This window comes from Gallinula chloropus (assembly GCF_964237585.1).
Source record: "Gallinula chloropus genome assembly, chromosome: 21".
Lineage (NCBI taxonomy): Eukaryota > Metazoa > Chordata > Aves > Gruiformes > Rallidae > Gallinula > Gallinula chloropus.
The window spans coordinates 6,892,792-6,909,645 of record NC_140106.1 but is presented as its reverse complement, the minus strand read 5'-3'; the positions used below and the strand labels follow the sequence as shown (position 1 = coordinate 6,909,645).

The following is a 16,854-nucleotide window of genomic DNA, read 5'->3' as shown; positions in this document are numbered from 1 at the left end:
GGCTCCAGGGGCTGCACTGGGAGGGGTGGGAGTGGGTGGAGGGGAGGGGTAGACCCCCGTACACACCAAGCACTGGGATGGGGACGCTCACCCGTGTCCCGGACACCCCCACACCCCACACCCCCCCTTCCCACGGCGCAACGTGGTAGAAGCCAAATGATTTTGGGGATTTAATCCTTAAAACACCCCCCCTGCCCCAAATCCCTACAATTCTGAGCAAGGCATGGGGACACAGGGGCTGGGAAGCAGCCCAGGGCCCAGCCCAGGGCCTGCTGGGGTCCCCAAGCAGCCCCCCCACCCCAAACCCTTCCACCTGCATCCCCTGGTTTCTTGGTCCAGGGCGCATCGTCTCCCACCCCTGTGAGTGGGTGTCCAAGGCCGGGGAGGGGGAGATGGAGGGGGGGAGGGATAAGGTGGGATGCTGACAGTGTGTAGTTTGGACCAGCCCCCCCACAACCCCTCCCCCCAGCAGGGAGAGAGCCTGGGGAGGTTGTACCTGGGAACCCTGTGCCCCAACCCTGAGGTGCTGGGATGGGCGAGGGGCGCAGCGAGGGTGCTCCCAGTTGGACAGGGGCCCCCCAGGCAGAGAGCTGATATGTGGGGGGGGTGTGGGGGGTGTGTGTCTCTATCTCTAGCTATATAAAAACAGGTGTGTGTAGCTGTAGCGTTGATACTGGTGGTTAAAACCCGGCGCCAGGCTGGTCCTGCACGCTCCACGCGCAGCCTGTGGGAGATCCCGGCCCGGCAGGTACATCTGCAGGGGGAGGGGCTGCCCCAGTGTTTTGGGGGGGGTGTCACATCGCAGACTTCATCTCCCACTCCTGCAGAAGCAGTGAGAGGGGTGATGGAACCCCTCTGGCCCTCTGGAACCTCTCTGCCCGCCCCAGGCAGGTCCCAGCCGGTACCTTTCTCTTCTGCGTCACGGTTCCGCTCTGCGCGCTGCCCGGGCAGGGCGGGGGCCTGGGGGGGCTCCTGGCTGAGCCCGTGCGCTTCAGCAGCGGAGGGAGGAACGAGCCCTGCTGGGGAGAGGCGGCAATTCCCACCCTCCCGCACCCTTCTCCCGCAGCCCCCGCCCTCCCCGGTGCTCGCCCACCTCGGAGCCAGCCGCGCTGGCGGTGATGTGGCCCCTCAGCGACTTGCTGATGAGCAGCAGGTTCATCTCGGAGCCGGCTTTCAGCCTGCCCCTCACGCGGCAGCCCCTCTCCAGCTGCCCCACCTTCTCCTCCAGCTTGGGGAAGGCTCTCTTCCCTACAAGGACACGGGGGGGCACTGCCAGCTGGGGCACCCCTAGACCCTGCCAGCTGCTCGGGCAAGGGCCAGGCACCCCCCGGCACAGGGCAGAGCCCCGCTGTGGTCCTACCGATGAGGATATCCAACCCATCCCGAGCTCCTCTCCTCTCAGGCAGCGTCAGGGTGTGCTGGGACTGGGGGAGATCCCTGTTCTGGAGCTCGGGGCTCACCTTCACCCGCTGTGGGCTGGCGGCCCTGGCACGGAGAGCTGCTGCTGCTGCTGCTGGGGAGGAAGAGCAGAGGAAGGATGCTGGGGAGGGAGGATGCTCAGGAGGAAGGGCAGAGGAATCACGGCGCAACACCATGCTTGTGGGCACCTCAGACTCCACCCCAGCACAGGGGGGGGGACCCCACCGCTCCCCAGCCCCTGCTCACCTGCCTGTGAGGGCAGGGTGCTGCCCGCTGTGTGGCTGCAGGTGATGGTGGGCAGTGCAGACAGGGGTCTCTTGCATCGCCTGGGAGCTGCCGGGTCCAAGCTCTGCTGCTGCAGAAGGAAGCCCAGGGCAGGTGAGGGGTGGGAGCCCGTCCCCCTCGCCCTGGGGCTCACACGGAGGTGGGGCCAAAGTGCCTCAGTGGAGGTTACCAGCTGCTGCAGCCTCTCCACGTTGGTGTAGAGGTGTTTGGGGGTCTCAGCTGGTGGGAGCTGCCCAGAGGGATCATCCATGTAGGCGTTGGGGGTCGGGATGCGGCGCAGCAGCAGCCCGCTGCAATCAGAGCGGGGGTCCCATCACTGCTCACGGCCCCCCCTGGGGAGCGGGCTGGCTGGGGCTGGCTGGGGCTGGCTGGGGCTGGCCAGCGCCTCCTCACCCTGCAGCGGGGCCGCTGCTGGCATTGCCCAGCCCGGGGGTCTCGGCGCGGGGGCTGTCACCGGCCGGCTCCCCTCCTCCCCTGGCCCGCAGGGTCTTCAGCCAGGCTTCCCTCTCCTCATCCGAACGGGTCTGGTGTGGGGCAGAGGAGCCGGGCTCAGCGCATCCCCCCCACACACCCCCAGTGAGGGGTTTGGGGGGGGGCGGGCAGGGATGCTGCGGGGCTCTCTCACCTGCAGCAAGGCGAGTTCCCGGCCCCGCTGTGCGATGCGGATGCGGAGATGCTGCGGGGAGCCGGCGGCCGCCCCCGGGGACACCTCGCAGGTCTCCAGCCTGAGGGCGCAGAGCGGGCGCCGGGTGCCGCCGGGCTCGGGGAACATGCGCAGGGCTCCCTGGCGCACCGCGCACCACAGGCGCTGCCAGCGCCCGCGCAGCCGCACCGCCAGGAAGCCTGCGGGGGCCGTGCCCGTCAGCGGCGGCGCGGGGCGCGGGGACACCCCCTTTACCCCGGCCGCGGGTACCCCACCTCCTTTAGCATCCTCTCCAGGCCGGGGGCTGCGGGCAAGGCTCTGCTGGGAGCGATTCTCCTCCTCCTCCTCCTCCTCTTCCTCCTCCTTGCTGAGACGGGACCCGGCACCCTGAGAATGGAGACCCAAAGAACCCCCCCCGTTCCCTGCAGGTTTTAAGCCCCCAGCACCCTGACCCCCACCCCATGGGAATGCAGCCTTTCCCAGCATCGCCCAATGGGGAGGGCTGGCCAGGGAATTGGGGGGGGGGTTACCCTCAACACCCCTTTCCCAGCCTGGGTATCCCGAGGGGAGGACAAGTGTCTCACCCTGCTGAGCCTGGAGGAGGGTGATGCTGGGATGCTGATGGCTGCCAGCCCGCTCTGGGCATCGCTGCTGACCTCTTCGATCACCTGCCGAGGGAGCAGGGGAGGGCTGCAGCCCCGGGGCTCCCACTCCCCCACCTAATAGGGCTCCAGAGACCCCCAGGATGGGACAGGAGCTGGGGATGGACCAGGCTGTCCCCAGTCACCTTGGGAACACCCCAACGGGGCTGTGCTCCTGTTTCCCCCTGCCCACAGCTCCCCCCCTGCCCACGCAGAGCTCTGCCAGGCTGCAACACCTCCAAACCTTCCTCCAGTCCTCAGCCTGCTGCCGGCTCTGGAAGCCGATGACCAGTGCCTCTCCCACTGTCCCTGTCACCTTCAGGGTGTGTGGCATCCTCTTGCCACGTTTGGCTTTGTAGGTGACGTGGCAGCCCCGCAGGTCCAGCTCCAGCACGGGCTGCGGGTCAGCAGCACATCTGAAGCACTGCAAGGGAACAGCAAGGTTGGCACCCATCCATCCATCCATCCATCCATCCATCCATCCATCCATCCATCCATCCATCCATCCCTCCATCCACCCATCCATCCATCCATCCATCCATCCATCCATCCATCCATCCATCCATCCATCCCTCCATCCACCCATCCATCCCTCCATCCATCCATCCATCCACCCATCCATCCATCCATCCGTCCGTCCGTCCGTCCGTCCATCCATCCATCCACCCATCCATCCATCCATTCATCCATCCATCCATCCATCCATCCATCCATCCATCCATCCATCCATCCATCCATCCCTCCATCCACCCATCCATCCATCCATCCATCCATCCATCCATCCATCCATCCATCCCTCCATCCACCCATCCATCCCTCCATCCATCCATCCATCCACCCATCCATCCATCCATCCGTCCGTCCGTCCGTCCGTCCATCCATCCATCCACCCATCCATCCATCCATTCATCCATCCATCCATCCATCCATCCATCCACCCACCCACCCATCCATTCACCCACCCATCCATCCCAGAATCACAGACAGATCAGGGCTGGCAGAGACCTCTGGAGATCCCCCAGTCCCAGCCCTGCCAGAGCAGGGTCCCCTCGAGCAGGCTGCACAGGATCATGGGGTTCAAAAATCTCCAGAGATGGAGACTCCCCAGTCTCTCTGGGCAGCCTGGCCCAGAGCTCTGCCACCCTGGAACTCTCTGTATTCAAGTTTATGCTCATTGCCTCTTATCCATCCATCCATCCATCCATCCATCCATCCATCCATCCATCCATCCATCCATCCACCCATCCATCCATCCATCCATCCATCCATCCATCCATCCATCCATCCATCCATCCATCCACCCACCCACCCAACCCTCCCTCCCTCCCTCCCTCCCTCCCCCTCCCCCAGCCAGGCTCCCCCAGCCCCTCACCAGCAGCACGTGCTCCCGGATGATGAAGAGCTGCTTCGCCCACTGCCCCAGCCAGCGCCTCCTCCAGAGGAAGCCACAGAGCTGGGGCTCGGGGCGCCCGGGGGCCTCGGCGCCGGGGCTGGTGGCCGGTGCCCGCTGCAGGTAGCAGGCACGGTCCATCACACCATCCTCATCCTCCCCGTAGGACTCGTAGTGGCTGCTGTCACTGCCTGGGAGCCGGGACGGCGTCAGGGTGCTGGGTGCAGGCGGGTGCTGGGGAGGGGGGTGCTGTGGGGTGCTCACCAGACCCAGCGCATCCCCCGGGGCCGAGCGGTTCAGCATCTTCATAGGAGTCATCGGCCGGTGGGGATGGAGAGACACCCAGCACCTTGCTCTGGGGAGGGGGGGGGGGTGTTCTGAGGGTGCTTCCCCCATGGGGCTGCCGGGGGCTCTGTGCAGAGCTGGCAGGCAGCACGGGAACCCTCCCAATGCCCACACGAGCGAGGCTGCGGTGCCCACTGGGTGCCACTCTCCCAGGCCCCGTTTCCTGCTTTGGCAGGGGGTTGGACCCGACGATCTCTCGAGGTCCCTTCCAGCCCCTGTGGTTCTATGATCCCGGCACAGTGCTGCTGCCCCAGCCCCCTGCACACCCGCAGCCCCCCCCCCCCCCACCCCTCTGCTGCCCACCCGTACCCCTCCACGCAGGCTCGGGGTGCTGGCCGGGTGATGCTCACAGGTTCTCCCTTCTGCTGCAGCCACTGTCCTGGCTCCTGGGGAGAAAAGTGGGTCTGGGAGCGATGTGTGGGGTCTGCCAGCAGCCGGGCAGCCCCTCGCCGTGCCGGCAGGGATGGGGTGCAGGTCGGAGCCTGTGACTCACCCGGGCTGGCTGGGCTCTGCGGCATCCCCGGGGAGGGCGAGAGGCAGCGCATGATCATGTACTCTGCATCCTCTGCTGTGGGAGCAGGGGTGGGGAAACACCCAGTCACAGCCCCGCTCCCAGCCCCCCTCCCCTACCACCCACCGGGCACTAAGCAGGGGCCACCCCACACCCCCCCACCCGCAGACCCGCGCTCACACGGGGGGCTCTGCAGCCGGGACAGCAGCTCGGCCACCGACTTCTTCTTGGCCCGAGCCCCGGCGCTGAGGCTCTCCTGGTCCAGGATGAGCAGGAAGGAGCGCAGGTCCGACAGCAGCTTGTCCAGGTCTGCAGGGGACAGGGATGTGCCAGCGGAAGGTGTGGGTAGGGATGCCCATCCCATCAGCCAGGGGGGGGTTACGTGCCCTGTGCCACCCACCGTGGCCCCCGCTCAGGGCACCTGCCCCAGCGCTGCACAATCCTGCCATTGACAGGCCTGGGGTGCTGAGGGAGGATGAGGAGGGGGGACGGGGACCCACACTGGTGAAGGCTCCTCTCTGTGTGCTCAACAGAGCGGGTTTGTTTCCCGGTTGGGCGAGGGGAGCCGTGGCAGGGGGCAGCGCAGGGCAGCCCAGCGTGCGGAGGAGGAGGAGGAGGAGGAGGATGGAGGAGGCACAGCATATAGGAGCAGCTGATGAAGGCTGCTCTGGGCATGCTGAAAATGCTGAGCATTCACCCGCTGCCTGTTCCAAGGGCAGGGAGCAGGGTCGGGGCTCAGTGCCAGCAGGGGACCCCAACCCTGCTGTGCCAGGAAGGAGGGATGGAGCAGGACAAGGAGATGCTTTGTGCCTCCTCACCCTGACTGGAGAAGACAGGACTCTGCTGCTGCTTTGTGCCTCTGCCCTGCATCCTCCCCCATCTACCAGCGAGTTGGGGGACACCCACAGGGCCGTGGGCGTGGGGAGAGGGTCCCTCTGGCTCCAAACAGGCCACTCTGGGTGGGAGCCAGAGAAGCAGGGGCCATGCACACCCCCAGCCTAGCCCCTTGCCCCACTCCTGCTGAGCCCCCTTGCCCTGGGCACCTCCAGCTGTCACCGCAGGAGCAGGCAGACCCCCAATCCCCACCCCCAGGTCGCTGCCTGCATCCCCCCCCTCTCCTTCCCTCTGTGCATCTGGAAGTGGTTTGCATCGCTCTGCTCCAGGCTCTGCTCCCTGCTCCCAGCTGGGATACAACACCCCAGGAAATCCACTGCCTCCTGGCACGGGGCCTGGCTGTGCCAGCTCCCCCCATGCCCTCCTCCCCCCCCACTCCCAAATGGGAGAGGGATAACTCCAGCAGAGCCACAGCCAGCTGGGATGCTGCCACAGGTGACCCCGGCATCCTCACGCTGCATCCCTCATCACTCCAGGCTGGGGGGATGCACTGCACCCCCAAAGACAGAGGCAGTCCCTGGGGGGGGGGAGGGAGTGGGTGGGTGAGAGTAGGTGGGGGGTAAGGAGCCCCCCCGTCCCTCGTGTGCTTTGGGGGACACAGGGGAAGCCCCTGAAGAAGGGCTGGCACGGTGGGGGGAGCACAGTCCCCCTCCTCGGTGTCCCCAGCCGGGGAGCACACACCCCTGCCCGGGGGGAGAGGAAACATCTGGCAGCGCCACGAGGCTGAGCAGCGCCGGAGCTGGGCCCAAACATCTGGATTTCCCTGGAAACGGGGGAAAGGAAGGGAAAGGGGGGGGGAACACCAGCTCCCTGAGGGACTGATGGGGTGGGGGGCGAGGGGGTGTGTGTGGCTGGAGTAGGGGCTGCTCAAAGGGACCCGTGGGCACAGCGTGAGCATGGGGGGACACCCATGGTCCGTGTTCCATGCCCGGTGTGCCTGGCTCTTCCTCTCCCTCCCTCTCTCTCTCCTCTCCTCCGCCCAGGCCGAATTCCTGGGCAATGACATCTCCATCCACTCACCCCCCAGCCCTCCCTGCATCCTCCTCCCCCTGCGCACCTCCCCCCAGCCCCAGCCGGCCCCGCTGCCCTCGGTGGGGCAGGGGAACGGTGCCCGGGGGGTGCCCGCAGCCCGGTGCCGAGCGGGCAGGGGCTGCCCTCCCCCCTGAGCCCGTGCCAGCTGCCTGCTGCCGGGGCCAAGGGAAGGCAGCTGAGATGGAAAACAGCTGCCTCTGTCTCCAGGGCGGGAGGAAAACGCCCCCCAAACACACAGCCGTCTCCTAGCAAAGCGCCCTGGTCCCACAGGGCATGGCCTGGCCCGACGGCATCCCCGTCCTCCTCATCCTCCGAGGAGGGGAGCAGGGTGCCCGGGGGATGCCGTGGCAGCGCGGGATGCCCGGGTGATGGCAGCATCCCAGGGATTCGGGCTGGTACCTCTCCCTGCGCCCACGTGCGTCCAGGGGCGAGAGGAGCCCCGGGCTCAGCCCCTCTCCCCAGCGCTTCCCTGGGGTGCAGCGGGGGAGCAGCTGCTTGGGGGCACCCCAAGAACCTCCTCCAGTGCTCGGGGCAGCCCTGGCCCAGCGTGGGATGACTCAGAGGAGGCTGAAGGCCGTGCCGAGCGCCGAGCTGCTCCTGGCCGCAGCCTGACCCGTCGCTGCGGGGAGGCTCCAGGCCACAGCTCGAGGGCGGAGGCGCTCCCCCCACGGGCCCCCAGCCCCCAAATTGCCCCCGGGAAGGTGCTGGCAGAAGCCTCGGCACCCCACACACCCCCACACAGCAGCACCCCTCTCCAGCCCGCTGTGTTTGGGGGCACCCACAGCCCCCCTTCCCGCTCCCACACCCCAACCCCCCGACACCACCTCAGCCCTTGAGCCCCCACCCCCCACCCCACATCCCCACCACGCCGGACCCCCACCCTCCTTCTTCCTCACGCTCTCCTCCTCCTCCTCCCCGGGCACCCCTTTTCCCCTTCCTCACCCCTCACTGCGACACCCCCCCCCATCCGCGCAGCCTCACGCCCACCCACCTTCTTTTACACCCCTTTGCAAGCTCGCACACCCCCCACGCGCACCCTTGCGCCCCTCTGCACCCCCAACCTCCTCCCCGTACCTCTCTGCCGGGCCATGATGCTGGCGAGCTCACATCGCGCCGGGACCGGGACCGGGACCGACACCGGGACCGGAGCAGCGCTGGCCCGGCCCGGCCCGGCCCGTACACGCCCTGTGGGTCCCCAGCACAACCCGACCGGGGCGGGGAAGGTGGGGGCGAAGGCGGGGGAAGGGCTCCGCATCCTCCTCGGAGCATCATCGCCATCTGCAGGGACCTGGGGCCGGGGAAAAGCACCGCAGCGCAGCCGGGCCGGGTTAAAGCCATTTCACCTTTAATTGTAAGCAAAAAACCACTCTCACGCGGGTTCTCCGGCACCAGCAAATCAAATAAAAACTCTAACGAAACAAGAGAAAGTGAACCACCGTGGGCCCGTCAGAAAACAACCCATATTTATATATATATTTATAGATATGTCGTTCGTAGAGTAGCAGTGAAAGGCAAGGATGGGCCAGTGATTTCCCCATAAATTACATTCTTTACATCCCAACGAGGTCTGGAGGCTGGAAACAGAAACTGGGGAGCGTGGGGGCTGGGGAGGGGTGCAGGGACAGAAGGGGTCCTGCCCGAAACGTGTGCCCAAGAGAGGATGGGAGGGGTGTGAGAAGGGAAGGTGCTGCTGGGTGCTGAGCCCTGCTTGCATGGCTGGGGGGGTGCTGGGCAGTGCTGCCCAGATCCCGGTGGTGCCCATCGAGCTGTGCCCTGCTCCTCTCTGCCTGGCCACATCGCCCTGGTTCATCACTCCATTGCCCTGCTGCATCCCTCACTGCATCCCCCCTCCATCCCTCACTGCATCCCCTTGCTGCATCCCCCCTGCATCCCCCCACTACATCCCCTCGCTGCATCCCCCCTGCAGCATCCCTCACTGCATCCCTCACTGCATCCCTCACTGCATCCCCTCGCTGCATCCCCCCGCTACATCCCCTCGCTGCATCCCCCCGCTACATCCCCTCGCTGCATCCCCTCGCTGCATCCCCCCCTGCATCCCCTCACTACACCCCCCCTGCATCCCCTTGCTGCGTCCCCCCTGCAGCATCCCTCACTGCATCCCCTCACTGCATCCCCCCACTGCAGGTGAGATACGCAGCAGGAGCTGTCCCACGGTCCCACTGGGACCCCTCCCATCAGCACCACTCTGCCCCATCCCCCCGTGGCCACCTCAGCAGCAGCCCAGCCGTGCCCCCGCCAGCCCGGGGCCGGGCAGGGTTTGGCAGTGTACGTGCCCTTGCGGCCCTCGCTGCGGCAGCTGGCGCAGGAGGGACCGAGGGGGGTGTTAAAAGGGGGCTGGGGGAGGGCAGGGCAGGGTGTGGGCCTGGCTTTGCCGGGAACACGTCGGTCTGGCAGTGAGTCGACCCCCAGGTGCTTCCCAAGTCTCAGGGTGAAGGCGTGGGGGGGGCAGAGGGGCATCCTGGCTGGGGAGGAGGGGGGGGATGAAGGCAGCTGACCCCAGGGAGGAGGAAAGCAGAGCCACGCACTGCCCCTGCCAACGTGCCCAGGAGGAAAGGGGAGTGTGTGTGGGGGGCACAAAGCACAGAGACACCCCCCACCACACCCCCCACACCCCTCCCAGCCGAACCGTGCCTGCTCCGGGGCAGGATCTGCTCCCAGCCCCAGCACCCGGGCGGAGGCAGGTTCGAGCCCCACCCACCCCAAACCCATCCCGCAGGAGGAGCGAGGTGGGGTGGGGGGGAAGGGGGGCGTGAGGGGGTGTGCTGGGGGAGAGGAGGAGGTGGGAGGGATCCTAGTAAAAACCGGCTGGGAGCCCTAAAGCGGTTACACGGCGCGGCAGGGACGGAGCTGGGGGCTCAGAAGAGGAAGGCTTTCTTCTTCAGCTCGTTGCGCTTCCAGAGGGCCAACTTCCCGAACTCCTCGGGGGGCATCTCGAACACCCGCAGGAAATCCTCGGGGGACAGGTGCCGCTGGGGAAGGGTGGGAGGGGGGGGTAAGAGGGTGGGTGATGGGGTAGATGGGTCCTCCCGCCCCTCCATCCCCAGAAGCCCCGGCTCAGCCCTCACCTCCAGCCTGGTCCTGTCCACGCCGGGCGGCAGCTTCACGCGGCCTCGGTTTGTCACCATCAGCATCTCGTAGGGGTAGATCTGCAAAAGGGGGAGGGGGGGTTGGGAGAGGTTGTAAGACCCTCTCCATAGCCTTCCCCCCCCCCCCCAGCCCTGCAGCCCCCAGCCCCGCTCACCTTTTGCTCCAGCATGCTGGGCAGGGAATTGCCTCTGTCCATGCGCCCGCGCTGGCCGTTCTGAGGGGGCAAAGGCTGATGTCAGCTGAGGCCCCCCCCCCGGCTCCCTGCCTCTCCAAAGGGCTGCTTTCTCCCCACCAGGGTGATGGGCTCCAGCCCAGGGACTGGCACACCCACCCTGCCCACCTCCAGCTCTCCCCTCGCCTTGGACAGTCACAGGGGTGGTCGCAGTGCCTGGACCCCACATTCCCCCCCCCCCAGCGTACATCACCCCCTTGTTGGGTCTCTGTACCTGCAGCTGGAGGAGTGCTTACCTGCAGGCCTGGAAAAGAGAGAAGAGCAGGGATTAGCCCTGGGAACCCCACTGCATCCTCCCCCCATCCTCCCCCGGGTGATAACACATCTCAAGAGGTGATTTTACACCCTCTGCTGAGTCCAGGCTGGCCCCCACATCCCCCAAGACACCCCTGCACCCCCCATCCCCGGGGACACCCCCACATCCCCCACCCCTTGGGACACCCCTGCATCCCCCATCCCAAGGCACACCTCCACATCCCCCATCCCTTGGGACACCCCAGCATCCCCCATCCCTGGGGACACCCCAGCATCCCCCATCCCAAGGCACACCTCCACATCCCCCATCCCTTGGGACACCCCATCATCCCCCATCCCCGGGGACACCCCTGCATCCCCCACCCCAAGGCACACCTCCACATCCCCCATCCCTTGGGACACCCCAGCATCCCCCATCCCTTGGGACACCCCAGCATCCCCCATCCCTTGGGACACCCCTCATCCCCCATCCCTGGGCACACCCCCATGCTCACCTGGGCTGCCCTTGTCACTGCCTGCCGAGCTGAACTCTGCCGACTGCAGCTGCAAGGGGACAGGGGACAGTGTCAGAGCGGTGTCACCCCTAAAGCCCAGCCGGAGCCCTGTGGCCCCAGCGGTGTGGGGACAGCTGCCTGCCCACTCACCCGGGTGAGGGTGCTCCTGCCCGAGGCGGGCAGCGAGGAGCTCTTGTAGCTCCCCATGTGCAGAGCTGCGAGAGAGCGAGAAGTGGTCAGTGGTGCTGGCAGCGGCTCCTGCTGCCCGGGAAGGGAAGGGAAAGGATGGGAAGGGAAGGGAAAGGATGGGAAGGGATGCAGGAAGAGCATCCCACGTACACGTATGGAAGGGTGTCCGGTCCGGCAGCGAACGGGTTTTTCTCCGGATGGGGAGGGATTTCTCCATCTCCTCCTTCAAGATCAGCTTCCCCAGGTTGGAGGTGACCTGGGGGGGGTTAGGGATATGGGGGTGGGTCAGTGCCAGCCCATCCCCAGCCCCTCGCAGGGTGCCTGCCCACCTGCTCTGCCCCTCACCTTGCTCAGCTCCTGCCTCTGGAGCTCCCTCAGGTTCTTCATCTCCTCTGACAGGTCCTCCTCCTCCTCCTCCCCTCTCTTGGAGGCCATTCGCCTCCTCCACTCTGTCTCTGGGGGAAAAGAGGGAACGTTATGTCTATCCTCAGCATCCCCGTGGGATCTCTGGGAGGGGAAATACCCCCCGTGGTGCAGCCTACCCCCTTGCCTTGCTGTTCCCCACCTACCCACGACAGCCAGGGACGGGGGGCACGGCCAGTAGTCGGTCTCAATCTTGGCGGGCTGGTTTGGGTCTGGGGGCTGCGCTGCCGGGAACTTGGAGGATTCGATGATCAAATCCTCTATGAGATGCTTCCCGTGGTGGGTGCCAGGATGGTGTTCTGTGGGGCATGGGGTGGAGGAGGCGGGGGGGTGAGGCAGCGCCCAGGGGTGCCCTGTCCCATGGGACACATATCCAGACCCCCCCCCCTTCACCTTTCTGCCTGTAGATTGGAGGCTTCTTGTATATGTTGAGCTCCGTCGTGTCAGTCTCTGCGAGGAGAAAGGGGGTTGGGGGTCAGGAATAGCTTGGAACCCCCTGCCCAGACCCCCCCACCCCACAATGGGTCTGTGCTGGTGCTTGGGGTCTGGCAGAGCTGGGAGGGGGACAGGGGGGTGAGGGTACCGGGTCGGTGGAAGTGCTGCACGCTGCTGCGGGACGAGCTGCTGCCCTGGCGAGAGGTGGGCTGGGGGGCACTGCTGGGGGTCCGGCTCTCCAGCCACTCCCGGATCACCTGGGGGCGAGCAGGGTGGGTGAGCAGCAAAGCATCGGCAATTCGGGGTGGTCCCCCCACACTCCTCATCCCCCTCCTTACCCTCCCAAACCCCATCCCCCCCACCGTGCACCCCAGCGCTGGGGCAAGGGGTGTGGGTAACTCACCTCTGGCGACGGAGGAGGAGAGATGGATTTGGGAGACAGTGAGCGCTGCAGAGGGGAAGAACGACTTTATTCCAGCAGGAATAAAGGGAAAACAGGGAAACCCCTGTCTGGGAAGGGTGGGGGGTTCCCCCAGTGTGCCCCCCCCAGAGTACAGGTGGCTCCAGGGGACCCTCACCTCCCGGCTCCGGGGCAGCTCCACGTGCTCCATGAGGGAGTAAGTGAAGTGGGGCTCGTAGATCATCAAGTCGGGGCGCTCGATGTCCAGGATCGCTTTGTCCTTGGGGATGGCAGCCAGGTCCTTGTACCCCAGCACCTCGTTATCCATCTTGGCCTGAAAAGAAGGCAAAACACCTGCTTTTTGGGTGTGGAAAGGGAACCATCAGGGACCAGGGAAGGGCTTCCTCGGGGCTGCCATCCTGCCTGGCCCCTCCAAGCTCACGGAGGGGCTTTGGGGAGGCGCAGCCCATCCCTGGGGATGGAGGGATGTGGTGGGGGGTGTGAGCGGCCCCTTACCACGATGCTGGAGGGCGATCCAGGGACGCTGGACCCGCGGGAAGAACAGACGCTCCCAGGGGAGGTCAGTGGTTGCTGGAAGGAAAAGGAGATTGTTAGGGGCTCAAGGACAGGGTTTGGACCCCCGGGGCGTGGCAAGGGGGACCCAGGGACACCCCTGTACCCCCTACACCTCAGTGCACCGGGGAAAAACCTCCTCGGGGATGGGGTATTTCTGGGTGGGCGCTGGGGTCTCCTTTGCTCCGGGGTTGGGGGACACCCGGGAGGTGACAGTGGCTCGGCCGGGGCGCGTTGCCACTAGATGGTGCTGCCAGGCTGGGCTGGGAGGAGGCGGCAGGCAGGGGGCTGTTAGCATCATCCCAAGGTGACTCTGCCAATGTCCTTTGGCCACCAGCCCCTGCCCTTGGCCACCAGCCCCTGGGTGCCTTCCAGGGCACCCCACTGCCCGTGTGTCCCCAAGACCCTGCCCACGCCCCCCCGCCCCCCACACACACACCCCTCCCTCCCTTACCTTCTGCAGCCTTTCCATTCAGGTGTGGGCTGGAGGAGCTGTGTCAGTCACAGGGTCCTGCATGGGGAGAGTGGGGATTTGGGGGGCACTGCCAGGGCAGGCACAGAGCACCCCAAGGTGGGGCTCAGGGATAGGTGCCCCATGGCAGTGGGGCTGCGCTCCCCACCCCTCTCCTGCCGTGGGGCTGAGCCCAGCACTGGACCAGTACAAGGCCAGCACAGCCCCACTGCTGGCAGCAGGACAGGCTCTCCAGGGGATGTCACCATCCTTGGGATAGCCAAACGGCTCCGTGCCCACCCCGGAGCTGGGAAGAGGCTCTGGGACACACCAGACCCCCACTCACCGCTGCCTCTGTGGCTCCGCATCCCTCTGGGCTCTAACGCCGGGCTGGGGCTCTGCTGCTGCCTCTGCAACGGAGACCAGAGGGGTGACAGGATGACACCAGCCTGGAACAACCCAACCTCGTCCTCCCGCTGCCCCTGCGACCCCCTCCCCACGCCCCGGTGCCCGCAGCACCCTGCCCTGCTGCGTGCCACCCCTGCCCCGCGCCGGCTGCCGGTCCCGCTGGCCCGGGGACGCGCTGCGGGTGCTGACAGGGCTGGCAGGCAGAGCAGAGGTCACGAACCCCTTTGTGCATCGGCAGCCAGAGCACTCGAGAAGGCTCCAGCCGTGGTGTGGGGAGGACGTGCTGTGCTCAGCCCCTGCAGCCCCCCGGGCCGGAGCCCTCCCTGGGCTTTAAAGCCCACAATGCGGCACACAAAGGGGAACGTTCCCCATTCTCCTCCAAACTTCTCCTTTCAGAGGGGAGGGCGTCAGGAAAAACCTCATGCAACCCAGGCGATGACAGCAGCAGCCCTGCAGCCTTGAAGCACCCCTACCCCCAGCAGCCTGTGCAGAGGGTTGGGAGGGGATGCTACCACCTCTGGAGACCCCCCCCGCCCCAACCCCACTGCCCCCCACAACCCCCAGTTCCCAGCACGGGTCCATTCCCATGGGATGCAGAGATGGAGAAGGACCAGATCTGGCAAAGCCTGGAGCATCCTCCAGCTGCCGGCAGCCAGCCCAGCACGAGGTACCGCCCTGGGCCCGCTCCTCTGAGGGTCGAGCCAGGACAAGGCAGCTCTGCCAGCAGCTCAGGGCTGGAGCCATCGTCCCTCCTGTGAGACCACCCTGCCATAAATAAACCCTGGCTTTACCACTGGAGTTGAGAAGGGGGGGAAGCCCTGATCGCTCCTACCCATCCCCATCCCCACCCAACCCTCCCGGGGGTCTGCAGGACCCCATAGCCATGGGACAAGCACCCCCCTGGATCTACACAGAGCGTGGTACAAGGCAGCATTGTCCGGACCAGCAGCAGCCACCCCGCACACCCATGAGCTCACATTTTCCAGCGGCAGAGCCAGGCCAGTCCCCCCCTTTCCCCGCCTCCGGCTCGCACCCCACGGCGCCGCGGGGGTACAGGAGGGCTGGGGGCACAGGCGGTGGGACCACGGGGGCACGTCGGGTGGCAGCGAGCAGATGGATGAGCTGGCAAAGAGCAGGAGGAGGCAGAGGAAGCGGCGGGGCCGGCGGGAGGGTGGGTGCGGGGCCGGGTGGATGCGGATGCTGGCGGGGAAGGAAAACAAGCCGGAGCCAGGGGTGCGGGGGGGATGCCGGCAGAGAGCCCACGGGGGTGCCGAGGGGTGCCGGGGCTCTACAACCAGCCCGGCCATGCCCCCCCCCAAGCCTGGAGTAGCGGGGGAGACGTGGGGACACCTTATCTGGTGCAGGCAGGGAGCCACCGCCCCGATGGCAGGCTGGCTCCCCATGGCAACCTCCAATCTCCCCAGCAGCCCTGCCCGGCAGGTCCTTTGCTCGCCAAGATAAGGCCCGGCACGTGTTTGGGATTTTCCTGGCCGGGGGTGGGGGTGTGGGGAGGACGGGATGAGGGGGGTGATGCTGTGCCCCCCCCCAGGGTGATGCTGAGGGTACCCCGGCACTTTGCCGGAGGGAAAGGTGCTGGGTGGGATGCGCGGGAAGAGGAAGGGCGATGGAGGGAGGGAGGGAGGGATGGAAGGATGGACGGACTGCACGCCAGAGCCCCCTGCGCGGGGCACGCCCCGGGGGGGCCGTGGGGAGAGCTGCCACTGCAGCGGGAAGAGGCCGGTTCCCCCCTCCCCGCCCGAGGAAATCCGGATTTGACTTTTCACAGCAGCCAAAGCCATCAGCACCCGGCACCGGGCCGGGGGGGGCGGGGGGCGGGCTGCACGAGCCCCCTCATCCAGGTTGTAGGGACCCCTCCCCAGCCTTCCTCCCCTCCCCCTCCTCCCCGCCCGCCCTGTCTTTGCCCGTCGTGCCGGGCACGGGCACCCTGACACTCCCTGGCTCCCCACCAGCGCGAGTGGGGGGGGACACGCGGCGGGGTCACAAGTTCCCCGAACAGATGGTTCCCGCCAGCTCTGGGAACAGCGTCCGGCGCTTCCCAGACCAACCCCGGCCTCCTCCTCCTCCTCCTCCTCTCGCCACAAACCCCAAACAACCAGGTCCCGGGGAGCCGCCGAGCATCCTCCCTGCCTTGCGGGGGGAACCGCGGTACCGGGCACGCCGGGGCCCCACCGGCAACTCGATCGCGACGGGGCCGAGCTGGCGGGGAGCACGTGGGTCCCCGACCCACATCTCACCGGTGTCCGGTTCCTCCTTTGTCCTGTTTCTTGCCCTTCCCCTCCCCTCCCCGCCGGAGCATCGCCCGGCAGCGCCGAGCGACCCTTCGGCTATTGACAGCCCATCGCTTCCGCGCCGCCGCACCCTGCCAGGCGCTGCCCTGGCCAGGGGACACCTCGGGGGCTTTAAAGGCCACCAGCTGCCAGCGACATGGGATTTTTCCATCCCCGGGGCGGGGGGAGTGGAGGGTACACCCTGCCTGGCTGCCCTTCCTGCCTACGCAGGGCTGCTCCGTGCCTCAGTTTCCCTGGCTGGAGAGGGGATAGCAACAACCTGCCTGCCCCATCCAGGAGTGGTAGGAGATGAAGGGGGCATTTCCCCCCTCCCCTCCCCAGATGCTCCATTCCTTCCCTCCAAGGCATCTGGGCCACCTCAGCTGCTCTCCTGACCCCCCCCCCCCCCCCCCCCAGCCCTGCCAGGAGGCTCTGAGC

At 66.7% G+C, this 16,854-nt stretch overlaps 2 protein-coding genes across 2 annotated transcripts; both read right to left on the bottom strand.

Moving 5' to 3' along the window:
* Positions 1-665: 665 nt before the first annotated feature.
* Positions 666-5,640, bottom strand: LOC311199813 (actin filament-associated protein 1-like 2). Its single transcript, XM_084273950.1, has 15 exons — positions 5,415-5,640; positions 5,217-5,291; positions 5,033-5,109; positions 4,643-4,733; positions 4,361-4,569; positions 3,233-3,412; positions 2,932-3,015; positions 2,330-2,734; positions 2,098-2,228; positions 1,874-1,994; positions 1,666-1,774; positions 1,361-1,513; positions 1,094-1,248; positions 906-1,016; positions 666-821 (listed from the first exon to the last, which is right to left on the bottom strand). The coding sequence occupies exons 1-15, from the start codon at positions 5,596-5,598 to the stop codon at positions 795-797; spliced, it is 2,112 nt and encodes a 703-aa protein (XP_084130076.1). The 5' UTR covers positions 5,599-5,640; the 3' UTR covers positions 666-794.
* A 3,658-nt stretch (positions 5,641-9,298) lies between these two features.
* On the bottom strand, positions 9,299-13,922 carry DMTN (dematin actin binding protein). The gene is made up of 14 exons (XM_084273926.1): positions 13,724-13,922; positions 13,213-13,287; positions 12,875-13,030; positions 12,700-12,744; positions 12,445-12,553; positions 12,255-12,311; positions 12,008-12,160; positions 11,784-11,893; positions 11,589-11,694; positions 11,400-11,464; positions 11,242-11,298; positions 10,423-10,482; positions 10,247-10,327; positions 9,299-10,150 (listed from the first exon to the last, which is right to left on the bottom strand). Exons 1-14 carry the CDS (start codon positions 13,739-13,741, stop codon positions 10,037-10,039), a joined length of 1,206 nt encoding a protein of 401 aa, XP_084130052.1. The 5' UTR covers positions 13,742-13,922; the 3' UTR covers positions 9,299-10,036.
* Positions 13,923-16,854: the final 2,932 nt, after the last annotated feature.